The sequence below is a fragment of the Danio rerio genome, chromosome 12, assembly GCF_049306965.1.
Source record: "Danio rerio strain Tuebingen ecotype United States chromosome 12, GRCz12tu, whole genome shotgun sequence".
In the NCBI taxonomy this organism is placed as follows: domain Eukaryota; kingdom Metazoa; phylum Chordata; class Actinopteri; order Cypriniformes; family Danionidae; genus Danio; species Danio rerio.
The window spans coordinates 24,157,263-24,171,556 of NC_133187.1; the positions used below are offsets into that span (position 1 = coordinate 24,157,263).

Here is a 14,294-nt window from a genome sequence, read left to right on the forward strand (position 1 = left end):
TATTTATAAACATATTTCATGAGGATCACATGCTTATGATTGTTCACGGCTGGTCCCGCATTAGCTTACGATTGATTATCCAATCAAATGATTCCTAAATCACTATAAATAACCAGAGATTCTTATCTCAGTATCTTCGTCTTGAAGAATCCCCCCTTTCACTCCTACTCATCCTCCTTTCTAGATGGGCGACACGGTGGCCCAGTGATTAGCACTGTTGCCTCACAGCAAGAATGTCTTTGGTTAAAGTCCCTTCTAAACCAGTCGACATTTCTGTGCAGAGTTTGCCTGTTCTCCCCATAAATGTCCTGTAAAATGGTATTCAAAGCCCCATTGGTAGCAATTAACATTGAATAAAGCATGTAATCTATATAGGCAATAATTGCTATAGTAGTATATGCTGTTTGCTGTGACATCACAGAAATAGAAACTGTTTTTAAAGTAAAAATTTTACGCATTGCTGTTGCAGATGGTTTAAACATAAAGGACAGATGGTAAAGGACAGATGTCATAGCAGGGCTCAACAATGAGGACTGCTCGATGGCCCGGGGCCAGCATGTGAGATGCTCGGGACAGTAGACAGGATCGTTACTGGCCCGATCGGGCCACTAATGCCCTGTCACTGAAGTTTAATTTGCCTGTGACTATTTGTCAATTGCGTGCAAATACAGTCAGAATAGAGAAACCATTTGTGTTTTTAAGCCTTCAAATGCTACCTTCTCGGTTCCTCTTATCTGATTTTATGTTGTGAGCATATTTTTTTTCCGTAACAACCAGTACAGCTAAGAGACAGCAACATGGCGGCAACATCAAGTGATGATGCTAAAGGAAAACATTTGTCTCTAACGTCTTGGAAGCAGACATTTATAAGGCTACACCCCGACTAAAAAAAATGATGTTTTATACAGTTTGCCATTAGTTTGGCCGGTCAGTCATCTTTTGTTTAATAAAATACCTGCACATTTTGCTACTTTTGTTTGCAAAACACTTTATTAACATTTTTTAAAATATTTAAATTCTAGATTTACAAACACTTTGATACAAACAACTATTAACTTATTTGGTGGGGCCAGTGACAATATTGGCAGGGCAAGTAAAAATCTGAACCACTGGTCCGATCGGGCCAGTAGAAAAAATCCTTAGCGTTGAACCCTGCATAGTAGTTTTTTTTCCATAACCTTTATTGCATGTCATGGCACCATGTTGCATTTAGTTAGGACACTATATCAGAGGCGTATTTCCAAAAACATTGTATATTTTTGTTGCATGAATTAGTGTGTACAAAAATGCATCTGGTGGCAATTTTACTGATTTCTTTATTTTGACGAGCAGAAACGAAAAACTACCACAATCTCGGTGGAGGTGAAAAAGTCCCAACACAAGTACATTGTTGGTCCAAAAGGAAACACCCTGCAGGAGATCCTGGAGAACACAGGGGTGTCTGTGGAAATGCCTCCTTTGGACTCCGCATCCGAGACCATCATCCTCCGAGGAGAGCCAGATAAACTAGGTCCTGCTCTTACACAGGTCTACGCCAAGGTCAGATGTTTTAAATATAGTAGATATTTTTCACTTTCGCTTCCTTTCCTTGACATTTGGTATTTTTTGCAGGCTAAAAGTGTTATAGTGGCAGAAGTGATTGCTCCGGCTTGGCTTCATCGATTCATCATTGGCAAGAAAGGACAAAACATCAGTCGCATTACACAGCAGCTGCCTAAGGTATAGAAAAGTGAAATCAAAGCACAATGTTATGAGATGTCAGATTTGGAATTTAGCAAGTAGAGCTGAGCTGTATGATGGCAGATAATACCCCCTTTCACACAGTGATACCAGTAAATACCCAGAAAATTTCCAGAACAACTTAAAAAATGAACAATTTCTTTTAAAAAAGTGCTGTTCACGGAGACAATAAAGTTCTGGAATTTTCTTGGAAAAGACCATTTACACATCTATTCCAAAATATCTGTAAATTCTGACATCTTTAACCAGAAATGACCTCTAAACAGCTGTGCTTGTATTGGTATACATATGAGGGGCAGTATTTTGTTGATGGTTTTACTTTTATTTAAAGCTTTAGCATTTATGCAGCTGTTTTTGTCCCCGGGACATCCAAACGCAGAAGTGCGAACCGTGGCTAAATGTTCACACATTTGATTACATTACAAATTCTGTGGATGGATAGGTATTGTGAACAACACAATTGACATTGAGAAAGAAGCTAGACACGTTATCCGACTAACAACTAGCAGCTAAATGTGTCTGAAAAATATTCAAAGGTTTTTATTTTTATAAACAGTGCAGATGTGAATTCGTCTGAATGTTCTGATTAGCTGGAGTAGATGTCACTCAGAGCAGCATTCCGGTAAATTACCGGTAATGTTACAACGAAAGGGTCTAAAATAATCAGGGAATAAATAAATATTCAACGTTAATGAACCTTTCAAAAAATCAATGTATACATGTAAATATGTGGGTGTGGCAGTGTACTTGAACTAATAACTTATGTGCATTGTATGTGTAAGACACTGCTCACGAGACCAGAGCGTTCATGGTAAAATAAAAATTTGAGGTAAACTTTTACCTATGATTTAGATTTACTGTTTTGGATTACTAACTTGAAGCTACGAATGTGAGTACAGAATAAATCTGTGTACAATATCTCTCATTTAGATGAACAGTCACTTGAGTAGTGCTACAGCCTCCCCCGGGTCCTAATGCAACTGTAGACTAGGAAAATTCAAGTATAACACATCAATAACATGAAGTGATGTCATTAAATGCTTTTTTGATACAACGAGGATTGACTTACTTAGAGCTTAATTCACCGTCTGTAATATTAATCCTTTGTCTTTAAAATATTGCTTTAAGAATGTGAAATCCCTATGAGAAATGTATTCAGTGGAACCTTTGTTAAAGGAATAAAAATTAAAATCTTTTTTGTTGTTGTTCCATCTAAGAGCTAAGCATAAATTGGGTTTATAAAATCCCATTTAAATTTATTGTGGAAATCTAAACACAAAAATCTCAAAACTGACTCTATAAATGAAATTAAATGACAAACTAATTCAATGACCACTTCCCAAAAACATACAAACAAAATACATTGGCATCAGCTTATCCAAAAAAGTTTAAAATTGCAAAAAGGTCCAAATAAAAGATTTAAAGTTTATTTATTATATATATTTTTTGTGACTTTTCTGGTATAATGACCTATTTTAATAACTAAATTGGGAAATATATTACTACTGTCAAAATTAATCATACAGTGGAATAGAATTTTTATACTAGTACCCACCCACCCCTTAATAGCAATTCAGATATTGTTTGAAGGTGGGCATGCTTCTGCTGAGATGTCATAGTTTTGTAGACCTACCTGGAAGTTGGCATGATCTATGATCCAGAGAGGGTTCCAAATGGGATTTTTTTCATTGGCTTTTGGATTTTTGGAAAACGATATGCTCTGTGACCAACACAGATGCGTGACTTTTACACTACATCACATGAATATAAATTGAATTTACCAACAGGGACCATATTGACCCCATTGACTAGGAGAAATCTTAAAGAGTTTTTCTTTTTTTCTATTTTTTATCATGAAAACATGCTTAAAAACGGCTCTTTTACAGTACTACTGTTAACTTCAAATAGGAGCAAGCAGTGACCTCAACATTTAGGAAATTGTAGGTGGTTGTCTAATTTTGATCTCCACATTAAGTCCTAGAATAGTTCATCCATTTGTGTTACAAAGAAAGTAGTAACATTAGAACTCTTATTTGTAACTCATAAATGTGTAATGAGATTCTGTGTCTGTTGTTGGTCATCAGGTTCATATAGAGTTCACTGATGGAGAGGAGCGCATCTGTCTAGAGGGACCGACAGAGGAGGTGGAACAAGCCCAGATTCAGATACAGGAGATCATCAAAGACCTGGTCAGAGAACTACTGCTTTTCCTATTCAGGGTGTTTTGTTGTTGTTAAAATGGAGATAAAATGTACTTAAAATGACTAAAAAATATAAATTTTGCATGTTAAATAATTCCTCTTAAGAAAATACATTTTGAAGTCCCAAATTAAATTTGTTTATGGTTTTATTTAAACAATTGTCAAAAACTGAATTAAAAAAAACTTAAATAAAAAAAAAATCTTACATTTAAATCATACAATAATACTGACATTTAATGCACATTTGATCAATATTTCAGAAGCCGCATTAGAATGTCACCTGCATTGAATTCATAAAATTTTTATTAAAGTTCTTTGAACATGATTGTTTAAAATAATCAAAATGTCAGAAAATGACTTTTTATGTAAATATTAAGTGTAATTGAAATGTTAAGTACAGTAATGACTTTCATAGTGCTATATATGCTGGGGTATGAATTACAAAAGTGCTAGATCAAAAATGAATGGTATTTTTAAAATGACCTTTGAATCTGCTGTTCGTGAAAGTGCAGGAACCCTGATTAGTTCTTCAGGTCTAGATTGAGATTTTGAAACATAAACAGACTGTTTAGGTGTAGCTTTCGGGTGCTTTATTTCCTTTTTTCAGATGGTGAGAATGGACTATACAGAGATTAACATTGATCAGCGTTTCCACAGACACCTCATAGGCAAAAACGGAGCCAACAGTAAGTTAAAATCCTTTCTAGAGAGTTGAATCTCAAATTTCAGTCATGCTTGGGCAATTTTGAACAGTCAAATTTTCGGGTTTACATGTGATTTGATTGCAAGTAGTGGCATTAAAATGCAATGGATGCAAATGTACTTCTCCCTTTATTTTGAAAATAACTTCATGTGTTATTATCGTTACTATCCACAATATTCCATTACAATATCTAATATAATGTATGACTGTGTTGCACATTGGATCTGTCTATATATTCTTCAGTTTATGCATAACATATTTGTAGCAGTAATGTTTTGATTAATGAACAGAGAATTGAATGGTTGTGTGCTTTTCCCAGTAAACCGGATAAAGGAGCAGTACAAGGTATCGGTGAGGATTCCTCAGGACTCGGAGCGCTGTGGTTTGGTTCGCATTGAAGGTGATCCTCAGGGAGTGCAGCTTGCTCGCAAAGAACTGATGGACATGGCCCAGCGGATGGTGAGACATGCTAATGTACTTTACCGAAAATGAATCACACCTGACTCATCATTGAGAGGAAAAAACAGTAACCCTTCATAAAATAAACATTTAGGCTTAGTTTATGTTGAGATCTGCTGCACTGCCCCATTGTTTGGGGTTACTGTGATGCCAGTGATAATATGTGCAAAGGATAACTATAATTTTAAACAAAATCTTTTGTCCTACTTAAATTTGAATATCTAGAAATAAAATAAATAATTGTATCATTAAATACAACATCTAATGAAGTAGAAATGTACATTATAGAAAAAACATCAACAACTAAAAACAGAATTGTTTCTGTTACAGCAAAGAAAAGTTTTTAATTTAAAGAAAATCATAAAAGAAATAGAGATGTATCATTTTTATGTATGTTGTTCAACATCACATGGGTGCAATCATGTTATACCATCAGAAACATTATTATTCATAGAAAAAAAAAAAACATTTAAAAAAAACATAAAAAATAATTAGGAAAAGCCATGAAATATCTTGCAAGTTGCAATAGTTGCAAAATTTTTCACTTAAAGAGACCTGTGGTAATATAGACGCCCAAGCCTAACATGACGGTTAAAAACATTATAAACAGGTCTTTGTTCCCCTCAATTCTCAAAAATGAATTTCAATTTTACAGTGTTTAGAAGTAAAAGGCAATGGAAACAAAGAAAACAGGTGTTGACCTAATCTTTTGAGCTTGATGAAGAAAAAGACATCCCATATTGGTGTCCAAATCAAACTTAATTTTCAAAAGGGATTATATATACATAGAAAACGTATTAAATGCTGGCCAGAGGTCTTCTTTTAAATAGCTTTTTTCAAAATATAGTTATTGCAAAAAAAAATTAAAATAAATACAAAATACAACATCTAATCATTCATTCAATGTTAAGGATATGTTTATGTAAAAAGCAAACAACAGATTTATTCAGGGTCTCCACAGGGTCTTAAAAAGTCTTAAATTGTTTTAAAATCACTGAAATATAGGGTTAAGTCATTTTCTGGTCTTAAATTTCTTTTGTTTATGTAAAACTATTAATCGATCCAACACACATCACCAACAATAAAACTTTTAGCAATACTATTTTCAAAACTAATATTATAACAGTCTGTTGTGCAAACATTTGGTTTTTAAAGAGTTTTTTTAAGTCATGTTAACACTTGTTGACACATTGTTTAAAATGTTATGCCTAAAAATTACTAATTAGAATTAGATTTTTGATAGGGTGATTTTTTTTTTTTTGCTTAGCCATTAAAAAATCCTTAGCATTTAGCTAAAGTCGGAAATTTTATTCTTCATGGTCCTGAAAAGTTCTTAAAAAGTTTTAAATTTGACTTGGTGAAACCTGCAGAAACCCTGTTTATTGGATGGTTAAGGATAGACACAAATTAAAATAAACAGGACAAATTCTAATATATGGGGAAATTAATGCTACTTTGATGGTCTGAAACCACATTCCTTAGTAAGGAAGCAGTTGTTGTATACTGTACGTCAAGCCAAAGCAAATGTATGTAATATAAAACTGAAACTACTTGTGAGAAATGCATCATACAAATACTCAACATGCCTCTGCCAATCATCTCAGAGTCCAGTGTGTGCACATTTTTCAAAATGTCCACATTTTTCGTACAAAATTCTTTGGAATTGAAGTCACAGCATGTTTCAGATGAATTGTAAATGACTTTATTATGAATTTCTGTTCGGTTTCTCAGTTGCATTGCTAGTAATAAAAGAACACACCAACAAATTGAGAAAACATCTTCATCAGTTTGACAACACACACGCACACAAATTCACACCAAACATATGCTAATACAGAAACCACACGAGACCACAAGAGAAATAAAACATGATGAACCTGGCAGCTTCCTGTTTAGATTCAGTTGCAACATTATTGTCGGAGATCTGAGAGGTGTGGTGTTTTTTTGTGTTTGTTGTAACGTCCTGATCGTTTGAATCCCTACTGATTGTGTTTTTATCTTTTGCTCTAATAATCTGACCAATTTCACATTAAAGTTAAATCAAATGGTATTAAATGCCATGTTAGCAAAAGCTACACTCAGAAATAAAAATGTACAAACAACAAGGAACTGTATGACCAGGTCATTAAAATAATCAGATTTCCGAAAACAACACTAAACAGAAAGCTGAGTTTGTCACTTATTAATTTGCAGCGGGTTTCTATATTTGCATGTGCTCTGAGACTTTCTGTACGCATATGTTCAACTGATGATGTTTATTTCAGTTTGTATATGTTTTTTTTTCAGTTTGCCTGTTTTTCTTAACATGTAGGCCACCATACTTTTCGGTTGCTTAATTTAAGTTTTGTAAATCTTTTACAATATAGGAAAATGAACGCACAAAGGACCTGATCATAGAGCAGAAGTTTCACCGCACCATCATTGGGCAGAAAGGAGAGAAGATCAAAGAAGTGCGCGACAAGTTTCCTGAGGTAATTTATTTTGTAAAACACATTATTTTTTGTAACGTTTTTTTTTTTTTTTTTTTATTAAAAGGATGGTTGATCCTTAAAATAAAAATGTCATTTCCATTTACTCACTTTCAAGTGCTTCCAAACCTTTCTGATTTTAGTTTTTTTTTTTTTCTTGGACATAAAAGAATATATCAGGGAGTCCGAGTATTAAAAGTTAGTTAGTAACTTAAAGAGTATAAAGTCTTAAATGCTATCTTAAGCCCTGGTTAGATCACAAAATTTTTATTATCTGTTTAGAAAGTCAGTTTGTCAGATTATACGTATATTTAATATTTTATATATACGTATAATACAATATTTTTTTATTGATAAAATCTTGACTTGTCTTGTGTAACAAATGTGCCAGACTAGACATTCCTTCACGATCAGTCATCCCATGAACTCTACGATGAGCATTATTTCCCAAAGCAGTCACAAGTGTTGCTATAACAATATTTCTTATCTCAATTAAATTGTTTTTTGATATTTCATTACGACGTGGATAGGATCAAACTTATTATTCCTTTTTAATATTAGGAAATGTTCTTTAAAATCTAAATGTATATTTTCCTGCCATGGGTTTTTTATTAAATACTCTCTTGCCCGAACTTGAGAAGGAGAAAATGACAGCACATCAGCAGCAGTAAGGAGAAATCAGATGCTCAAAACATAATCTTTAAAATAATGACATAAAAAAATAGCAAATAAATAACTGATCATCAACCAAAAACAAATCATCCACCCATATAGCTAAGTAGTGGAGGGACACAAGCAGAAATATAATTTGTATATTTTTCTTGGAAAAAATATCTTTTTGAAACTAGTTTCGTTTGCTATCGTTTTAATCCTAGTTATAATGTATCTTTTTTGGTCAGTTATCTATAAACAAGAATAACGAATAACATTTGAGGTGATGTGCTTCAAAACAAGTCCGCTTATATGCCAAAACAAAAATTGCCATGAGATTGTGTTGGTCTGTTAAATAAAATAATCACCTACCCTAATTAAAATAAATACAGTTTTAGAGAAGCCTATATTAAACTGTTTTCGGTCACACTTTACAATAAGGTTCATTAGTTAATGTTACTTAATGCATTTACTAACATGAACAAACAATGAACAATACATTTACTACAGTATTAGTTCATGTTGGTTAACATTAGGTAATGAAAATACAGTTGTTCATTGTGAGTTCATGTTAACTCATGGTGCATTAACTAATGTTAACAAGCATGAGTTTGGATGTTAATAATGCATTAATAAATGTTCAATTATGATTAATAAATGCTGTACATGTGTTGTTCATGTTAGGAAATGCATTAACTAATGAACCTTATTGTAATGTGTTACCCTGTTTTCACTATTAATGACAAATTTGATAAGCAGGAAATACTTGTCCAATGTATTCGCAGCACTGAACATGTTTCCAAATTACTCCAGAAGAATTTTTTGATTACCTGACCGGCGCATTAACAGCAGCACCTGCTGAGATAACATTAAAGTATGTGCTTCTATTGCAAAGTGTCACCCACGTGACGGAACTCGTTGTGAAGAACGGGAAAAAAAATGAAACATGCTAGACTTTCTGCGATGGTGTCATGAGGCGCCACAGACATGGTATCGGTGAACTATGCCACATTACTTGAGAAGAAATTATTGAATCTTTTGTTTGATTGAATTTAATCTGCGAATATTGGGGTGCAGTGTAGTTTATAAAGTTGATAAAATCCTGCTAGATTTGATATCACACTGGTTTGTTTACCAAGTAGCCAAGGCAACACTGTTATTCCTATTGTTCTATAGAGCTTGGGAATCTACATCATGGTGAGTTGCAGCTCGATGTTAAAAAATTACAGTTTTATAGTAGTATATTTAAAAAAACACTCACGAACACTCAGAATAAAATGGACTAACGTGTGTATATACCTTTATAAAGGCTCTTTGTGTGTCTGAGAGGCTGATAATATGCATTCCATAACATTATGTATCCAGCGGTGAAGTGTAACTAGAGAAGTCGAGCGCAGACGCAAAGGGAGCGGATTTATCCGTAATTGACAGAGAATCAACGCTGCTGCAAGAACACATCTCCATATATGATTTTCTTCATTACCTGTAGTACAAGCACTTATTTCTGATGAGTGATACATGATACAAAAAAAAACATTACAAAAAATCTAAAGAGATCAATTGGAATCAGTCTCCTTTGTCCTAAACACCCAGAATTCATTGCGCTGTTATGACACATTCCCGTTTTCTAGAGGCGTCATCTGCTGGAAGAGAATGAATTGGCATTATTTGTAGAATCTTTGTATGTTAAATCACCTCGAATAGTTCAACCTGTGCGTGTTCTTCATTTTAACCCTTCTGAATTGTATTGCATTGATGAGTTATCCCAAGCTAAGTGTCTTTTGTTGTGCTTTCTTGCAATCAGTATTAAGTAATTATACTGTAAGTTAAAATGTGGCCAATGTTACCCGTTGAAACCTAAAGGGGTGATCAGGTCGTAAAACTTATGGAAGAGTGTTTAAAAAAGGTCCTAAGAGGTAATTAATTGCACTCCTATAACTGCTGTATATACCTGGTATGTAAGAGGTAAATAACTGGTAGCCATTGACTTTCATAAAAGGAAAAGAAATTAATAATGGAAGTCAATGGTAATAGGTTTCCAACGTTTTTTTTAATAAATTTTCTTTTTGTGTCTGTGTGTGTGTGTGAACAGAAGAACAGGGTTAAAACAAGTGGAGGGGGCCAAATGAGAACAGAATTGTCTTTTTTAGGGGAAACTATGCCTTTAAATGATGATTTGATTTCATACAGATGCCTTTGATTTCTTTTCCGCAGGTTATCATCATTTTTCCAGACCAGCAACAGAAAAGTGACATAGTGCAGCTGCGGGGCCCCAAAAATGAGGTGGAGAAATGTGCAAAGTTTCTGCAGAAACTCATCGCTGAGCTGGTACTAGAGTAATTTCCTCTTGCTTCCTTCCTCCTCTCAAATAACGTTCGCTCACTTACTAATGCTAGTTCACAGATTCACAGAGCAGCTATTAAGAGTTTGTGTTCAGGCAGCTGTGAAATGATCAGATGACACATTCGTTTTTTCTTCTATTTCCTGTTTTGAAGGAAAATCTGTGGTTGTTTACAGTTGAGATATTGTGTTCTCTATGAATGGCATTGAGGTTTAGTGTCTAATTATGTGCTTTTCATGTTATCAGGTTGAGAGCAGCTTCTCAATTTCTGTACCCATTCATAAGCAGTTCCACAAAAACATTATTGGCAAAGGAGGTGCCAACATTAAGAAGGTGAGCACACCATAACAACCATATTGGGATTGTGTAGATTGATGGGTTTGAAATAAACATCTGTTAAAACAAAAATAGGAAACAGAATCTTAATTTACCTTAAAGAGCCCATATTATGGGTTTTTGAAAATTCCCCTCCATGTAGTGTGTAACACAGCTCTAAGTGAAGTGAAGTATCCAGCTAAGGCTTAAATCTGTTAGTGTACAGTGTTTAAAACTGTTGATTCATCTATAAAAGAGTCGACTCATAGTGCTTCAAACGAGTCGCCTTGATACCGATTCATTAGGTGTTTCGCCATGACGTACGAACGAAACCAAGTTATTCACGTGCACGCGCAAACCCAGGAGATTTCAAACCTGAGGCCCCGCCCTCTGACGCAGAAACCCAGACACACACACACACACACACAAACATGCCGGTCGATTGAAGTCACACTGCAGATGGATATATTGAGTCTCTACCCAAAGATGAAACCTCAGCATTATAGCCAAGCAGTTGGAAACTACTGGAAACTTCTGGAAACTACATGCTACAAAGAATACTTCATCAGCGTTTGTTAAAGGAAGGATCAGTAAAGAGTAACTTACTGATGGACATGTCAGGATGGATTTTTCTTCCTCCATTTCTCAAGTGTAAGTATGTGCGATTAAAGTTGCCTCGTTTACTCTAGATTGCAAATGTATTTAGTTGTGATTTGTTACTTGTAACCGCGTGTACTGTATCAGTTTAACTGGCTATATTCTCTTACCGCGTGCAAAGTCACGTTAGAAACGCGACGCGTGAAGCTTTGTTAACGGAGCTCCGTGGACGAGGAGTAGTGTGTGTGTCTGTGTGTGCGTGTGCGCGCGATGTCGTCCGGAGGTGTGTGTAATTGTGTGTGTGTGTGTGTGTGTGTGTGTGTGTGTGTGTGCGTGCGTGCGTGCGCGCGCGTGTGTCTGTGAAAAGAGCAGAGTGAGAAGCTAGGAGATCTCCTCAACTGTTTTTGGAGTTTTTGCTCAATAAAATAGTTAGTCGTCTGAATTTTCAAGTCCATAGTCTGTATTTACATTGACCCACTGGCAGCTAAAATCCACGCCTACACTATCGAGCGTGTATGAACTGTGATTACTTTTATATTGCTGATTAGTTGTTTGGCATTTCACTCTCTGACTGAAGGCAGTCGACCAATCGCAACAGACTGTCATTGGTCCAATCAGCGCAGATTAGCTTGGCGCTAAGGAGGGGTTTGGGAACAAATGAATCACTGGACGATTCATACAGGAGTCGCTGGGATAATTAGGTAAAAATAAATGCAGATTATAAGACCACGAAAGTGTTTTTTGACCTTGCATGCGTATTAAACTGTTGTTGGAGACCCTTACAACCAAGATATGACCCTATTTCATGTATAATATGGGCTCTTTAATACCTTAATTTTGTTTTACTATTGATTTTAACACTGATCAAATCATCCTTTAAAGTTCACTCAAAGCTGAATGTTCTGCAGTGTTTATTTATATGTTAGATTAATGTTTATTTTATATTTAACATGTTAAAGGTATTCATTTTAGTAAATTGTATCTATGATATTAGATTAGGTTTCATTAAATTTATTTACAAATTGTTCTGTTATTTCTAATAATACTATACTTTTTTATATATTATATTTGATTGTACTGTAAGTTTACTGAATATATTTTTGTTTCTGTAAATTTCTATATCGATTATTATTTCAGTTTGAGTCCTTTTGCACTTTAGTAAACAAATTTAGTTGCTGAGGAAAAAAATATATTCTATTTATCAATATCAGAAAAATGAAAAACAAAAAAACAATAAGATTTGTATGGAAATTCATTCAGAGTATGAATAAATAATAATTTCTTGGGTTGGAGTGTTTTTTTTTTTAAGCTGTGCTAATATTTTTAGTGAAAGAGATTGTGTTGCTATGCAAATCTATATAGATACGAGAGGAAACCAACACCAAGATTGATCTCCCAACGGAAAACAGCAACTCTGAAGTGATTGTAATAACAGGCAAAAAGAGCAACTGTGAAGCTGCACGAGAACGAATCCTCGCCATTGAAAAAGAGCTGGTGAGAGAAAACTACAAGCCAAAGAAAGTCCCTTAAAGGGATTGTTCACCCAAAATGAAAATCTATTCACTATTTACTCATCCTCAAGTGGATTCAAATCTTTTTTCTGTTGAACACAAAATAAGTTATTTTGAAAAATATTAGAAACCTGTAAGCATTTATTTACATCCATAGTCAATGATTACAGGTTTCCGGCATTCTTTAAATATATTTTGCGGTCTTTAACAGAAGAAAAAAAAAAACTAGATGGAACAAGTAGAGTGTGAGTAAATGATGACGAAATAAAACATTTTGGGTGAACAGTCTTTTTTAGTTTTTCTTTCCACCTTCTCATATTGTCACTTTATCTGTTTGACCCAGGCCAGCATGAAAGAGGTGGAGGTTTCCATCCCAGCCAAGCTGCATAACTCTCTGATTGGATCCAAAGGCAGCCTGGTGCGCTCCATAATGGAGGATTGTGGAGGTGTTCACATCCACTTCCCTGCGGAGGGATCAGGGCTGGACAGGGTCACCATCAGAGGTCCTGCAGAGGAAGTGGAGAGAGCCAGAAAACAACTGCTGCAGCTGGCGGAGGAGAAGGTGATGAATACAGTCAACATACACTGCAGAAGAGCAAAATAAATACCAAAAATTCTGAATAATGCTGCACATTTCAATAATCATATGGCCTCATTTTGGGCCTGTTTGCAACTGGTAATAAACATTGGCTTCAGGTGATTGGATCAAAAGTAAACGATAAAGACATTCCTGTTCACAAAGGCATTTAAATCTTTCATTTTTGACCACTTTTACAATTTTATGGCCTATTATATGGATAGACTTTTTCTGATCTTTTAATCTAATTTTGGAAAATAAGCTTTGGCGATTTAGTTAAAAAAAACTATTATTAACTATTATGTATTCATCTTTAGATTGACATTTTAACATTTAAAATAATGAGTAAATAATATACATAGTCATCAATCAATATAAATTATAAATTTAATATAATTAAATGAGAAAAATAATACTTAAATACTTGAAAGTTAAAGATTCACTTACTCTGGATTTATGACTTCTATTAGAAGTTTGAGTAAAACATTTGTAGTTTTATTTTGTAAGCTACTTTTTTATTTTTTGTTTTTTTTTGTATCAACACATGACCATTGTTTTTAATTTAGAAGACTTTAGACATCAGTATTTTCTTAGTGTTGTACAATATTCCTGTTAAAACATTGGAAGAAATTTCTGATAACATTTTGTGTCTCTGAACACATTCAACTATATGAGCATCGACACCAAGGGTTCTCAAACTTGGTCCTGGAGGTCCAATGTCCTGCAGATTT

The 14,294-nt window shown here is 34.4% G+C and overlaps 1 protein-coding gene across 1 annotated transcript in view; it reads left to right on the plus strand.

The window, feature by feature from the left end:
- Window positions 1-14,294, plus strand: part of hdlbpb (high density lipoprotein binding protein b) — a 39,753-nt gene that overhangs the window by 11,646 nt on the left and 13,813 nt on the right. The window contains exons 8-17 of the mRNA XM_021480308.2: window positions 1,333-1,539; window positions 1,612-1,719; window positions 3,825-3,929; window positions 4,549-4,627; window positions 4,964-5,103; window positions 7,470-7,574; window positions 10,437-10,550; window positions 10,810-10,896; window positions 12,838-12,969; window positions 13,330-13,548. Of these exons, the coding sequence (XP_021335983.2) occupies window positions 1,333-1,539; window positions 1,612-1,719; window positions 3,825-3,929; window positions 4,549-4,627; window positions 4,964-5,103; window positions 7,470-7,574; window positions 10,437-10,550; window positions 10,810-10,896; window positions 12,838-12,969; window positions 13,330-13,548 (1,296 nt within the window). The remainder of the gene's footprint in view (window positions 1-1,332; window positions 1,540-1,611; window positions 1,720-3,824; window positions 3,930-4,548; window positions 4,628-4,963; window positions 5,104-7,469; window positions 7,575-10,436; window positions 10,551-10,809; window positions 10,897-12,837; window positions 12,970-13,329; window positions 13,549-14,294) is intronic.